Here is a 15,779-nt window from a genome sequence, read left to right on the forward strand (position 1 = left end):
CAGGGGGTAGAGCTGCAGGTGTGGGCTCTGGCAGAGGGGCACTTGGGGAGGGGGGGCTGGGCCAGTGTGTGGCCACACTCCTGTCTGAGCATGCGTGTACAAACTGAAGACAGCAGAATGGCTGTGACCTCACTAGTCATCAGTCCAGGGGTCGGAGACCTGGCTCAGGCTGCCGGAGTCACAGTCACTTGGGAGCTTGTCACCCGTGCCAGTTTCTGAGCCTACTGCAGGAAGTTCTCACTCAGTAGAGTGAGGTCAAGTTTGAGAACACCAGGTTTGAGAACTGGTGATCTTGTCCAGCCAAGGAAGGACATGACTTACCCAAGGCCACAGGGTGGCTGGTCAGTGATAGGGTTGGGAGCACTCCAAGCCTGTGCTCTTCCTACTGCTTCTCCATGTTTAGGATCAAGGGCATGTGTCTGAATCTGACGAAAACCAAAATAAATTCCTTTTGGTTTATCTGTGGTTTTCTATGATTCATGCTCAGTCTCTGTTCATTTATGTAAACCACTGAGAATTGACATTATGTATATATTTTTGCTTCCAACCTGAGCTCTTTCAAGCAACTGGGCTCCCACTCAGCTGCCCTCCCCTCACCCTCTGTGCTGTCCCGACTCCAGGTGGTCCATTCCCTTCTCCACCCCATCCTTCCCCAACCTGTGCAGCTGGGGCCCTCTCGCTCAGTGACACTGAGGAGACTCTGGCCCCCCTTGGTCTGGGTCTGGGTCTGGGGCTTGGAAAGGGCTTGAGAGGACCCAGGCTCTCCGTGAATGGAACCCAGAAGGGCATCGAAGGTACTGACTCACCTCAGACTCCAGGCGGTTTGCTTTTTCAAACACACTTGAAGTAGCTGCGCAGAAAGCCCTGTAGCTTGACGAGCCAGATGTCAGTTCTGTTCAGCTCAACAGCCACCTAGTAAAGGCCTCCAGGCTCAAGGCTGGTGCCTCGTGAGCCCCCAGAGGGATGCAGAGATGAATGAGGGAGGCACAATGGCCATCCTGCCCGGGAACTCCTCTGTCTCCCCAAGCTGCCATAAGTCATGAGCTGCTCAGCATTCTGCAGGGGCCTCTTGACCCCCCCCACGTCAGGCAAGGCAAAATATATGTCCCTGTGGGCCTGCAGGACTCTGGCTGGCCAGGAGCGATCCAGACTGATCCCGTCATCAGTGACTGGACCCAGGCCAGCCTGTCACCAGGTTGTGGCCTTTCTGGCGGGTGACCAGAGTCCCTCGTAATAGTGTCTCCAGACTCACCCCTGGTGCTGTGGCCCCGCTACCCTTTGCCAGTGGGAGGAAAGGTGATGGCAAGGCGAGAACACCAGACTGCCCCTGAAGTTCTGTTTTTACTTATAGCCCTGTGACCTTCCTCTAATACAAAGCCTATTTTATAACAAAGTGTTGACGGTCTCATGTAAATGATCGAGTGCCGTACTGGAAGGGAAGGACAGACAGCACGGTTGCGTGAGTAGGAATGGTCCTACATGGGTCAGCTGTCTACCTTCGTGATTACCTGGCTGCCCAGGAGCTGGGGCTCGCTGCCTCTGCCTGGCATCACGGGAGAGCATCATGGCGCATATCGCTGGCCCCAGCAAATGCATAATTTCTAGGGAACATGTATCCCTTGAGCACCATCTTAAGGTAGAAGTATCATAAATCAGGGCCCATGTGTTCACTACTCATCAGGACCATATCTGTTGTGCATAGACAAGTCCACTGGTAATCTTTCCTGCTCTCCATTAGACCTCAAACATCTGAGTCAGCTGTGTGTGTGTGTGTGTGTGTGTGTGTGTGTGTGTTGGGGGATGGCATATGCATCATTTCTTTTACCCTAGCACGAGCTCACAAACAGGGAGATGGCCATAATTTATTCACTGACATATTCAGTGATTCAATGACCATTGATTAAGCACTATATATATCAGACATGGTACCGAAGATGAAAAAAAAAAAGAAGAAGAAAACAAACGTGGAAAAGATGAATAACCAAAATGCTGCTTTTCATGATGGTTGCCGCTGGCTGTGACAGGGCTGTGTGCTCCCGTCTGCAAAGGTCTTCGACCGTGGGGAAAGCCAGGGAAGCTTGTTGGAGGACATGACTCCTAAGCTGAATCCTGAAGGTCATGTAGGAGTCAGGGTGAAGGGGTGGGCCATGAGATGAGATGGCATGGAGCCTCAAGCAGGTGAATGGGGCTTTTCAAGACCTGAAATTGCTCAGAAAGGATGGAGCTTACCCAGGGCCTGAGGGGTGGGAGGCAGGAGAGTTGATCGTGCTGCTTCATCCGTCCACTAGGGGGCAATGGAAACCCAGAACGCCCCGCTCTGCAGCTCCACAGTGGGGTTAGAGATGGGAGGCACCACTTGACTGGAACATGGCACAGGAAGTGCCCTTCCCACCCATCAGGGTGATGCACAGATACAGAGGGCGTCCCATTCCTGCCTCACTACTGTGGGTCGTGTGGCCACCCCTGCCCACTCAGATATGAAATACTTGGCCAAATGTGTGGTCGTGGCTGCCTCGGAAACAAAGATTCCAAGTCCAGCGTCTCCCAAAACACAGGTGAAGTTAGTAAGCAGAACCCCAGAGCCCAGGTCAGCTCAGCTGTCAGACCACAGCAGCTCTGTGTCTGCTGGGGGTTGCTGGTTTTACTCATGGATTCTCAAAGGGCGGGCATTTTTGCAGGGCAGGAAGCTCTTCCCTGGTTCATCTGCCCATCAGGCAAACCACAGATGTTCAGGTGGGGCTGTCTCCAGCTCGCAGGATGGCTGATAGCAGCACTAGGAGGACACTTTGGGATAAGCCAAGAGGCTTCAGAAGAGTCGGCATAGAGCCAGACATCCCCTACAGGGAGCCCCAGCCCGTACATGCTGAACTGCCCTGTTAACAGGACTACAACAGCTGAAAACATTGCCCGGGTCAAGCTGGGCCCCCGTCCTCTAGTCTAGGATCCATGGGGCCTTGGGTTGAAGAGCAGAGGATACCCTGCCCCTCACAAGAGTCCATCACGAGCGCGTATTAACGGCCTTTGTCGGTCTCCTGGTATATTTCACATTCAACTTCTTGGGATAAGTTCTGTGTTGCTTTCTTGGTGTCTAGAGAAGTACTTCCTTTTCTTTAGTGTTCAAACATCTCAGGCCTCCGGAGCTCCCTACTCTTGGTGTTGAGAGAGCTGCCAGGAGGACCGTGTGTGTTCCAAGCCAGTGCCTTCCTTTAGGTCATTGACTAGGACATCTGTGTTTCCTCTTTCTGCGCAGAAGACATTCTCCCATCGATTGGTACCTGGAGGTTAAAAAGGCTGAGGCCTTGAGAGAGTGAAGGAAGAAGGGTTCAGATTGAGCATCAACCATGGGCCAGTGCTGTCACCTAAGTAGTCTTGTGTTAGCTTTACACCAAGTCAGAAAAGTGGGGAAAAGGAGGAAATAGACTCAGGAGTTACGATGCCTGTGTGAGGTCACACGGTGAGGTGAGGGCTAGGATTTCATTCTTTCTGATCCCAAAGCCTGTGTTCCCAGCCTGCCACCCCATGTGCCTCCCCAAGACCTGAGAACCCTGTGGCAGGTCCTCAGGGTGGGATCTGTGTTGGTCCGAGCCTGCCTGCCCAGGGCACAGGTTTTCCAGATTGCAGGGGTGGAAAAGCTGCTTTTCTCCCTTACACAGGCCTTTCCTCTGCTTCTCAGTGATTACAGGATGGGTCCTCAGACCAGTGATTTCTTTTTTTTTTTTTTAAAGATTTTATTTATTTATTTGACAGAGATATCACAAGTAGGCGGAGAGACAGAGAGAGAGAGGAGGAAGCAGGCTCTCTGCTGAGCAGAGAGCCCGATGTGGGGCTCGATCCCAGGACCCTGGGATCATGACCTGAGCCGAAGGCAGAGGCTTTAACCCACTGAGCCACCCAGGCGCCCCAGACCAGTAATTTCTATAACAACATATGGTAGGTGGCTTCCCATAGCTTCAGAGGTGGGACAAGTCAGCACATCCCTGAGTGCACCTGCTCCATGCCGCATAAGCCAGAAATTACATGGCTTTCCCATAACCGGAGGGCAGCCCGGGAAAAGCCCTGTCATTTGTGGCTCTTGCTGCACTCAGGGCCAGACTCTTGAACTGGTTGGCTATCTGTCCATCCTCTGCATGAAGCATTGTCTTCATTCATGAGTACTTGTTGGATGTCTGACGGGTCTGGGGTTAGACGCCTTGGGGATGAGTCACTTATGGCAAACTTGTCTTTCATGGGACATTTAGCTACCCTGAACCTTGGTCTTCCTCTTCTCTAAAATGAGAATGCATCCCAGGGGCCTTCCAGTGCTGCTACGAGGAATACATGAAGTAACATTTGAGTACCTCACGACCCATCCGGGTGGTTGCTGGTGTTAAGACAAGGCCGTGTGCAAGGCCATGGGCTCTTCCCCTGAGTCGCCTGAGGATGGGGGGGTGCCTCCGAGTGAGACTTGCTTTTGCTTTCAGAGCCAGCCGAGTTCACTTAAGGGTCCAGATCTGCAGATGGCAGTGGTGGTCTTAGCTGTGGCCCTGCCTGGGTACTCATCTGAACCTTCTTGCACTGGAATGTGGTGTAGACCAGGGGGACTCAAACGTTCATGCATACATCACCTGGGAAGCTTGTTATGGATGCAAGGGCTTCCTGTCTAGAGGTTCTAATGCAGCGGGGTCAGAAAAATGGTTTTTGAAAAGCTAGACTCCGGGCCAGGACAGGTTAACAGGGGCCCCGCTGAGGCACCAAGACAGTCTCCCAGGAGGAGGCCATCTGGCATCTCCAGCCTCCCTCCTGGCTCATGGGGATGGACGGGGTGGGGGGGTTGTTTCTCTTGAAGAGAATGAGGGCAAGAGTCAGTTCCTGGGAAGGAGGGCTGAGGGTCGGGAAAGGCAGGGGTGGGCAGGCCCTGAGCAAAGCCCGGTGGGGCCCAGCAGGGATGCGGGTGCGCCATGAGTGCACCTGGCCCTTGGGGGCCGGAGAGGCTGATGCCGAGGGGCTGAGCTTTGCTGTGTTTCTGTCTTGCTGCAGATCGTGTTCCGGAAGATCAGCGATGTGAAACGTGAGGAGGAAGAACGCATGAAACGCAAGAATGAGGCCCCCCTGATCTTGCCCCCGGACCACCCTGTCCGGCGACTCTTCCAGAGGTTCCGGCAGCAGAAGGAGGCCCGACTGGCTGCAGAGCGGGGCGGCCGCGACCCCGACGACCTGGACGTAGAGAAGGGCAGCGCCCTCCCCGAGCACGCCTCGGCCAATCACAGTCTGGCGAAGGCCAGCGTGGTGACCGTGCGTGAGAGCCCCGCCACGCCCGTGGCCTTCCAGGCGACCACCACAGCTGCAGTGGCAGACCACGGCCGGCTGCACGCGCCTGGGGTTGAGTGCTTGGGTGCCAGGGCCGGCGGCGGAGGCGGCGACTGCGCCAGGCGCAAGGGCTGGGCCCGCTTCAGGGATGCCTGCGGCAAGGCTGAGGACTGGAGCCAGGTGGCCAAGGCTGAGTCCATGGAGACGCTCCCCGACAGGACCAAGGCGTCCGGAGAGGCCACCCTCAAGAAGACGGACTCCTGCGACAGCGGCATCACCAAGAGCGACCTGCGCCTGGACAACGTCGGCGAGGCCAGGAGCCCCCAGGACCGAAGCCCCATCTTGGCGGAGGTCAAGCACTCTTTCTACCCCATCCCTGAGCAGACACTGCAGGCCACTGTCCTGGAGGTGAAGCATGAGCTGAAGGAGGACATCAAGGCCTTGAACACCAAAATGACAAATATTGAGAAACAGCTCTCTGAGATACTCAGGATATTAACTTCCAGAAGATCCTCTCAGTCTCCTCAGGAGCTGTTTGAGATATCGAGACCCCAGTCCCCAGAATCAGAAAGAGACATTTTTGGAGCAAGCTGAGTGGTTTGTTTAAAAAAGAGAAAGAAAGAAAGTCAAAGATAAAACCCCGCCTCCCTGCCCTCAACACCCCTCCCACCACACACACCTACATGACCAACAACTTCCAAAGTAGGCTTTTCCTGACAGAAAATCGGAGCGGGACCAGTTGCTTAGGCACACACTCTCTCGCTCGCTCTCTCTGGGAGCAGATGTGGGAAGAGGCCCATGCCACCATCCTGCAAGATGGCAGCCGCTCTCGAACTGTCTGCACAATTTTGGAAGAGGGGGCATGCTGTCTAAAGGGTATTTTCCTTCATTTTTAATTTTTTACTGCCATGATCTTTGTAAAAGAGGACAACCACTAGAAAAGAGGAGCAGCTACTTGGAGACTAGCGGGAGCGCCCTGGAGAACCCCCTCATGTAGATACCAGGCTGGGCTCCTGCGCCAAGAACCCCAAAGACTGAGGTGGGCACAGGGACTTCCCAGCATTCCCTGTCCTTGTACAGCCCATGTCTGTCGTCATCTTCTATTTTCCTATGGTAGTCATTTGTAACCAGCCCAGGACAAGGGGAGCTTGAGGGATAAGGAGGGAAGAGCCTTGCAACTTTCTGTCCCTAATGGTTAAGACCAGAAAGCCGTGAGGTGCTTTGGGTACCTCCCATGGGCACTGAGAGCCGGGAATCCTTGGGTCTCCTTTTCCAAGTAGAAGAGCTGGAAAGGGGCTTTCAGGAAGCAGAGACTTTCTGGGCTGTGCTCTGCAGCCTATCGTGGGAGAGACCACAGGGAGGGTTCCAGAAGCCTCTCATGCACCTCTGGCCCTGCTCCATGCCGCTGTCCTCATCGCATGGGCCCCTTCGCTTCTTTTCCTTCTCAGCCTCTCCCCCAGTGTTCCTGTGGCCTTCCTCAGGGTGTGCAGCATCGGCAGGAAGGGCAATGAGCCCAGACTTGCTTTGTTAGCAAAGCAGACACACACACACACACACACACACACACACACACAACCTCAGAAAAATGATTGTTGCAAGTCCTATGTTCTGATTCTCACTGGGATTGAGGGTCCTTCAGAAGTTTGTATTTTGTCCACTGCATGGGGTCATTAGAGGACCCTTGGGATCCATGCTTGGCCTTATTTTGAAATTAACTTCTTTTTCTCTAGCTACAGTCAGCAGGACTTCAGGAGAAATGGAGAAGACTGCAGGCCAAGGCTGTACTTGCTTCAGGTGCAGGAGAAAGAGGAGGAGGCAGCAGGTTCTCCGGATGGCTTTGTAGGGTGAGGGAGAGAGGAGGCCCAGGGAAAGTCTGAGCTCAGGGCGACAGTCACAGAGCCACCTGTGGGCCACCCAGATCCTTATGCCAGTGCTCGGGGACACTCTGTTGCCTCCTAGGCACCTGTGGTCAAATTATTCATGTGTTTGGGCTCCTTCCAAGGGCATCTGAGAAGGGAAAGAGGTCTCTCCTAGGCCCAGGGGAACTAGCTCAGGTGTATGCCCTGCAGAGAGGGTCAGGACCCTAACACTTGACAAGCAAGTTTGGAAGTTCAGCTCTAAGAACTAGCTTGGAGAGAGAGGGGACCTGGACTCTGGGTGACAGCAGGGACTCATCCAGGGCTCTGGCTTTCTGCATGGGTCACACTACAGCACCTCACCCCTGCACCTGGCATGACATTGCTGCACGGATCCTGAACCCGGGCTCATCCCCTCAGTACTAGAGGGGACGTGCCAGGGAAGGACTTGCCCTACCAAAGATACTCAGCATTTCTGAAGATCTCCTGTCAGCACCCACATACCCACATGTCCCTTTGGTCCTGTTCAGTGGCCATGACAGGTCCCAGGACTCGGCCTTCAGCAGTCTGTGCAGAATGGGGTTGTCCCTTCCTGGCACCCAGCACTGGCACAGATGGCCCTGGGGAATAGAGATCCAGGAAGTGAAGGTTCCTTCTCCCGGGGTCCCATATAACTTATTCACCCACTCGTGGGCTTACTGGGGTGGTTCCTGGCTTCCCAAGCCTGCAGCATTATTCGATCTAGCCTCAGATGGCAGCGTAGAATGAGGGGAAGTATATTTTCCCAAGGCCAAGTCATGACTGTTTGTGACTCTGGATAAAGCAGTGGGAATTTCAGTCTCCTTGAGAAGCTGCCAACTAGTCCAGAGGCTCTAAAAGATCTGGAATCCCATCTGCTCCAGAATATTCTGGTTTGGTATTCCTTAAATGTGCTCATTAGCCTGCTTCTGAAGTTTAGTGCCCACTACTTTCAAGTCAGGGGTCAGGGCCCTAATAACTCCATTGCCCAGCTTCGGAAGCACCTGCCCAGCTCTCTGCGAGTTTGATGACAGGCTCCTGTACAGCGCCCTGCAGGCCAACCTAGTGGGGCCCTTCCCCACTGGCTCTGCTGAAGGGCACAGTTGTTAGTAAGAAATGACTCCGCACTGGGGTCTGAGGGGCAAAGACACTGATGGGCCAGACTTGAAAGTCCACACTTGTCTTGGGGGAAAAATAAAGCTTCATGAATGTACCCATGGATTGACTCCTAGGATTTGGATAGGGCTCATGACCAGAAGCCTGGATCCTGTGGATGGAATGTGCTCATCTCGGGGTCACAGGGCCCGCACATGAGCCTGTGGTGACAGATCACCGCAGTGTGGCTGTACGTGCTTTTAGTCTTTTCTGCTTAAAGATTATAGGGACTTGTGCTTTGTTTCCTCTGGAAAAAAAATTTTTTTTAAATGAGCCAAACCTTCTCTCCTTTCATCTTTGCAACATGCATGTGGCCGTGGGCTGCTTTGTGCTAACTACCTACTCTTGCCTGGATGCAGCTCTGGCTTCCTGAGCAAGGGCCACAAGCTCCAAATACTGACTGAACCTTCTGGTGGCTGAAGAGAGGTTAGGGAAACAGGGTCACTAGGTGTTGGACCAAACATTTAGACTTTAGAAGTTCAGCTGAGACATATTTACCTGAGTAATTTGTTCCTTTCTGAGGGAAGGGGACATAATGTATTATACCATTCCATTACCCAGTACTTGCTGGTTACTTGATCTCATACTTAAACTCCTTACCTTGAATGTGATTTGCAGGGAGGCTTCGCTTTCCAGAGTGTCCCTGCTTTGGAGCCAGAGGTCCTGCCCCAGCACTCGGCTGCTTGTTGACCATGCTCTCCTCTCCCCCACTGAGGGAGGTGTGGGGTTGAGAGTTGAGTCTGTGAAAGAAGATGGCCAACCAGATGGTGCACTTGTTCTTGGTGGAGGATGCAGACTCCAGCTTTGAGGGCTGCTGGCCCTTATACCTGCAAGGATACCTCCACCAAGTAGGATAAGGTTCCCCCAGGAAGGAAAGGGAGGCACCCCTCTGGCTGAGAAGCCCTGGTTTCGTGCACAACTTTGATATCTGTACCTTCAGCCACCTTATTCTCTCATGCTCAGACCTGGCTCGTTCCTAAGACCATTTTTTAATTCTCAACCCCAGACTACATCTGTTTGCTGAGTTTGTAGCCAGTAGCAGGCAACCAATGGCTTAAAACATCTCTGATGCTACAATAACATGGGCCCAAGTGTTTCAAAGTGGTTCCGATTCCTTGTTATCCAATTCCTGGGCCTATTTTACCCTCAACCTTCTAGATCCTGTGTGCTGTTGCTGGCCAAATATCAGGCCCTTTTCTGGAACCTTCTTTCAGAAGTGTGGAGCCAGCATGGCACAGAGTCAAAAATGCCTTGCACCACCGCAGCCCATCCCTCAAGCTTCCCCTCCTGAATCCTCTGGTGGAAGGTCAAAGTAAGAAGCCTACTGTTAGAATTTTTGTCCAAGCCTTTGTGGGAACTAAAAGAATGCCTTAAGGGGGTCCCAGGTGTAGGGAGAGCCTCCTCTCCCCTTGTTGCCTCGACCACCATATGGCACATACACTCTAGAAAATTTTAGGAGCCTTGGTGGAGATAAAAGTTTCTGATGTGCATTCAATTAATACATTGTACGTTTTGCAATAAAGATGTTTAGCCTTAAGACCCTTGAATTGAACTCCAGCTGGGATGGAGCTACCAATACTCCCCCCCCCCTCCTCATTCGTGTTGCTTAAAGAGAAACCCCCTAAGGGCACTCTCCGACCCCAGGGTAGCCTCTCCTCTGTCACGAACTTGTACCGCCTTCTCGCTCGCTTCAAGACCAATACTTCCACCAGCTCTTGTGCCCTCCAGCTGGGGGGACTTCACTGTCCCCTCAGCACCATCCACAGCCACCAGAGAAAGCATTTTCTCACACAAGGCATTCGTGTTTTGAAGTTTTGAATCCCACTCTCCCCGCCACCACCATACATGATTCAAAAGAATCAATGTGAATTTGCAGCTTAAATTAGTTTCAAATGAAACGTCTTTCTCATGCGAGCAAATCAGACTCATTCTGGAACCTCTAGAACTGGACTTGAGTGCCCCACAGGCGCCAGACCCAGTGGGTGCCCTCCCCGCCCCAATGAATGTATTCTCTTAATATTCAGACGTTGTCTTTCTGCATCGGTGAGAGGCTGTCCACAGCTGATGGTTCGCCAACCCCGTAAAGACACTTCTACTCCTGAGCAGCCCGTCAGTCTGGGGCTTCTCCTTATATTGATATCTTTCCATTGAGTCCCGCCAAATCCTCCATTGGGTTTTTCTTTTTCCTTTCCACTCCTTCCAAAGTGGCATCTGCCACTTTGTCCAAATGAGCATGAATAGACGGAAGTGCAAATGAGCTGATAGTATTTTTATGGTCAGCTGACCATGCTGCCAGAAACTCCACTGTATGTGTGCACTTGGGAATGGTAAAAGGAATATGCGGGCCCCTCCATTGATGATATGCCCTTCTCAACATTTTTAAACAAGCACAAATGATATTTGTAAAAAAAAAAAAAAAAAAAGTTTAATTTTATTTATTATGGTAATAAACTATTTTATACAGGATACTTGCTTTTTGCCTTTTCTTACATAATTTTAAGGCATTGAATTGGATGTTCTGACCTAAGATGACAGAACAAGGATGGTACTTTCTATTCCAAGAGTTTGGGAGGCCCTAATTTGGAGAGTACCTGTAAGTCTGGTTTTGGGGGCCTTAGGATTCTAGAGACCCCAAGACTGTGTGTCTAAGGACAGCATAGCAAGAGAATGTTTGTGACAGTGGTTTGCCACATGATCCAGAAATAAGGCTGTATCTGTTCTTTGGACGTCCCAAGATGCCTTCCAATGGTGCCATCCCTGGAAAACTGTGGTACAACACAGTGATTTCACACATATCTGAACATGACCTCCTAATTAGAAGTTTACATTTTAAACAATTTGGGTTGAAATCTGTTTAAAATCTATTAATGCTTCCCTGCCTTTTAAAACAGTGTAAAAAACAGAACTGCGTCTTTTTGGAGTGGTTCCATATCAACCATATGAGTTCTGATCCGTGCTTTAATTCATGGATGGTCTCAGAAGCTACTAAGGTAGAGGACTGCTTGACGCTAAATGAACTAGTCCTAAGTCCCAGCACTCTCAGTTTGGCTGTGGTTTTAATACTTGCTTGAATAATTGCTTCTTGCTGGTAAGATTCTCCACAGGACTGTCAACCTTTCTTTTTTAATACCAGGGGACTGCATTTCAAAAAGCACACCTTGCTTTTTGTAGACAGAACATAACTCAGGATGAGGAATTTGTGATCTGCAAGCCATATTTGGGCCTCTGCTTGATCCCATAGGGCCGTAGTATGAGTACAGCATTTTTAATGATGTCCTCTACAACCCATTCTTTCATTACGTTGCAGAAAAGCATAATAAAAATAAAGGAAAGGTGATAGTATTTAGAAGTCCAAGTGACTGATACTCATTCAAAAGTCTCACCTAAAAAAAAAAATTTCACCTAATAAAGCACTGAACATTAGGTTCTTTATATATCCTCAATGGTGAAAAAAAATCCCTCTTTGTGAATATGATTTTTGTAATTAGTCAAAAGGACTAGTAATACAGTGCTAAGAAATAGATACTACATTCTGGGTGCCAAAGGGGTGTCAACTATTAGGGGGATTTTGTTGTTTTGTTTTAAAATAAAACAGTTTCCCTGAAGAAGGGCTTTGGGTTTCTCAATGCCCACTGAGGAAGGCCAGCACCCTCAAGATAACCTGGCTTCTCAGTGGTTGGGCCTCTTGTGTGGAGATATTCTGGGACATTTGTTAGAAAACTCATTATATTATGGTTAATTTCTTATTATATATAATTATATTATTATGCATTATATACTTGGACATCTTCTTGCACGGTCCCCAAAATAAGTCAAAATGACCAAGAGGTGGCTGTCCTTCAGATGTCCTGCTTGCCTCCCTGGGGATCATCTTGGTGATCGTATTTGCAGCTCGGCTTGTCCACAGGGCTCGGTTGAGGTCAGAGGATCCCGGGGCTAGAAGCGACCTTGGTACCTTGCCTAGTTGTTTTCCAGCCCCATGCCTGAAGCTGCCCGGGGCTGATGGCTTTTGCAAAGTGAATATCAGAGCTGCTCTGTCCTGCCAGGACCTTCAGGAGTCTTTCATTTAGAGCAAATCCAAGACTTTACTTCACATGCATAAAGAGAGATCTATTACCGCTTTCATATTACAGTTGGAGAACAGCAAGAGGTCAAAGAAAGAAAACAATGGTCCTAAATAATCCGCATGTTGGTTAATCAGACCTCAAATATGTAGCTCATCGTGAACTAATTCCCAAGAACTCCAAGTCATGTAATAGCTTAAAAGAAATTCAGGATTATTAGCTCCAAATATATTCACCAATTCTTCCAATATAAGTTGAGTGAATAAATTTGTTTTTACATAAATGGTGTCTCTGAAGAGTTCAAAATACTTTGCATTATTTACTTATGTACATACATCAGACACTTGCCTATAATCCTCTTCACGCCCCTGTGTGTGCTTAGCCAGGCTCCCTGTGGCTGGCCACGGTTCCAGAATGAGTCAGTCCATGATCCTGTACTATAGTCCCTGGAGTGTTCTCTCTCCCCAGAACCATACCCTACTTAAAACTTCCCAGTACCTTGGGATCGCCTGCGTGGGCCTCTCTGTCCTTTACTCACCCAACTGCTAAGGCCACTGCTGTCAGCCTGCCTGCCCCTCTGGGTCTGTTCCAAGCAGCAGTCAAGCCGGGGTACACCCACTGCACGCCTGCCTGCTCCATCCACGTCTGCTCTCCCAGGCAGAATGGGTAGGAAGAAAGCATGTCAGCAAGATGGCTGGTCCTGCATTCTAGGAGTTTGAATCTCACTGAGTTAAAAGCCACAGCCAGGACACAAGGATCACGCCAGATGGCAAATATAAGATATGTGGCCAACCCAGGTCCAAGGGAACATTTCATTCAATAACAATTTTATCCATGGGTTTGAGATGTACTAAGTCTCCCATAATGAGGTACATAGACTATGGATCAAACTTCCCAGCTTCTTCACATACCACTTGCCCTCTCAGAAAAAAAAAAAAAAAAAAAAAAAATCCAAGTCAAACAGATCTCTTCAGCCTCTTCTACCACTTACGGCTATTAGTGACCTGTCACCCACTTTCCAGAGGGGTGAATAGTTAAATAAGAGTCACAGGTATTTATTTACATTTTAAGCATTTTCTTTAAAAAATACTCAAAATGATTCTGTAAAAATGTGAATTATCAGTATGACAGAAAAGGCTCCATTTTATTTGTAACAAAATAAAACAGTTTAAACCAGAGTGTAATCCACTGAGTGGGAAGATGACTGCTGGGGCTTACTCATGAAGAGAGGAAAAAGGACCGTAGAAAACCATCCTTACCCTTTGTCACTTGCCTGGTAGCACCCGTCTGTGGGTGCACTAGCTCATGGTTCCTTAATTATTCTTCTTTGTTGGGAAATGAAGATTAACTGTCCGGTAGAGGAACTGCCATGTTTATACTCTGCAAATCTAGGGAACCAAGCATCCAAATGTCGATCACTGTGACAGTGTTCCAATAACAGATCTCCTTAGGTACTGGCCTCTTGGAACACGATAGGACATGCTGTATCTTCCTTGACTGGACAATGAGAAACTTAACTGCGGCTTTGTCTCCTCCCTGCCAGGGTGAAGCTCAGACCCCAGTGCTGGTTCTAGAGACCACACTGCAGGACATGGGAAAGAAATCACTTAAATGTTAGCAAAATATTTCAGAAATATCTATTGCATTTAATTCTTGGTAAAGTAGAAAGAACCTGAAGGGCCCTGGGACCGGGTTCTAGACCACAAGTTTACCATGTGCAGCAGGCAAGACAATACTGCTCTGGGCCCCTGCTTACTCAACAGGAAAGTAATGGGGCTGGGGGAGCTTTGGTCCCCAAAGTTAGAAGCCTCACTGGTTGTCAATTTTCTATGAGAGCTCAAGCTTCCAGTTTTGGAGGGAGATAACTCCAACAAAAGATGAGCAGATGACGCACTGGTTCCTTGGAGGTTATCTTGGCGTATGAGGTCAGGGTGAAGCACCAGTTGCCTTGGAGGCCAGCAGGAAGGGCTGGCACCGGCTGGGCGGCATTAGTCCACTGAGTATGTCTGGGCCCAGGCAATGCCCACATGGGAGTAGCAGTAGAGGAATCCCAGGACAGAGAGGGTCACATATGGCCATCCTGCAGCGGGAAGACAGAGATAGAAGAGCAGTTAGAAACACCTGGGGCAGGACCTTCCACAAGTGCAAACTCTCCCCCTTTGGAGAAGGCAACCCAAGAAACAACATGGGCCTTAGCTGATGCATCAAGACACACACCTCCTGGAAGGTGTGCTCGACATGGAACACCAACAACTTGAACCCTACATTCCTACTGGGCCAGCATAAAACGAGGGGTATGCTATCTCAAATGGAAATTAGGTTTAGAAATAGGACTGGCTTTTTGCCATCTGCAATGACAGGGATGGAACTAGAGGGTATTATGCTGAGTGAAATAAGTCAACCAGAGAAAGATAATTATCATATGATCTCTCTGATATGAGGAATTTGAGAAGCAGGATGGGGGTTCATGGGGGGTAGGGAGGGAAAAAATGAAACAAGATGGGATCAGGAGGGAGACAAGCCGTAAGAGACTCTTAATCTCACAAAACAAACTGAGGGTTGCTGGGGGTGGGGGGAGGGGTAGGGTGGCTGGGTGAGGGACATTGGGGAGGGTGTATGCTATGGTGAGTGCTATGAAGTGTGTAAGCCTGACGATTCACAGACCTGTACCCCTGGGGCAAATACTACATTATATATTAATTTAAAAAACTTAAAAATAGGACTGGCTTTTAAAGAACATATATTTAGAAAACTAAGGTGGTTAATAATAAAAAAGAAAAAAAGTCCGTAAGACCCACAGTAAATCTCAAAATATAGATTGGCCGTTATATGGAATTGAGTGCCATCTGTAAGAACACAGAAGGGAGAGCCTAAATTAAACATTTGCTTTCAAAACTCAAAGCTTTTAGTGGTTCCTTCTATAAGTACTCGTCTTAGAATATCTGATGTTCTTTTCTTTCTTTTTCTCCTCCTCCTCTCCCTTCTCCTCCTCCTCCTCTTCAATTAACAGCCCTCTCTTGCTGGTCACTTAATGACTTCCATGTCCTCTACATGTTTCACTTACTCAAACATAGGACTTTAGGAGCTCTGGAGATGCAGAGATGCTGTGGAAGGTACCAGATGCCGAAATAGGTGATCCCATTCCAGCTTGGCAAAGATACACACTACTGGGATCTATGAGCCATGTAACATGTGCTAGATAATGATGTAGACAGAGCACATTTAAACTGGGCCATGTGGGGTGAGCAAGAGTTTGTCAGATGGAAAGGGTCAGAAATAACCAACCAGAGAGACCACCTCAAGTGTGAACATCACAGGCCACCCCAGGAACCGGGATCACAGGACTGTGGCTACTGCACAGGAAGAGGCAGGCAGGGCAGGGCTAGAAGTAGGGAGGAGG

The 15,779-nt window shown here is 49.6% G+C and overlaps 2 protein-coding genes across 4 annotated transcripts in view; one reads left to right on the forward strand and one right to left on the reverse strand.

Annotated features, from left to right (window-relative positions):
- KCNH1 (potassium voltage-gated channel subfamily H member 1) overlaps positions 1-10,842 on the forward strand; it is a 376,496-nt gene extending 365,654 nt beyond the window's left edge. Inside the window, 1 exon segment of the mRNA XM_047705009.1 lies at positions 5,017-10,842. Coding sequence (XP_047560965.1) covers positions 5,017-5,880 — 864 coding nt within the window. The 3' untranslated portion in view covers positions 5,881-10,842.
- HHAT (hedgehog acyltransferase) overlaps positions 10,772-15,779 on the reverse strand; it is a 332,511-nt gene continuing 327,503 nt past the window's right edge. For 2 of the 3 annotated variants that reach the window (XM_047705011.1, XM_047705010.1), the window contains exon 12: positions 10,774-14,459. In XM_047705011.1, the coding sequence (XP_047560967.1) occupies positions 14,368-14,459 (92 nt within the window). In that variant the 3' untranslated portion in view covers positions 10,774-14,367. Of the gene's footprint in view, positions 14,460-15,779 lie in introns of all 3 variants that reach the window. The other variant, XM_047705012.1, reaches the window with a different exon arrangement.

This window comes from Lutra lutra, chromosome 15 (assembly GCF_902655055.1).
Source record: "Lutra lutra chromosome 15, mLutLut1.2, whole genome shotgun sequence".
In the NCBI taxonomy this organism is placed as follows: Eukaryota; Metazoa; Chordata; class Mammalia; order Carnivora; family Mustelidae; genus Lutra; species Lutra lutra.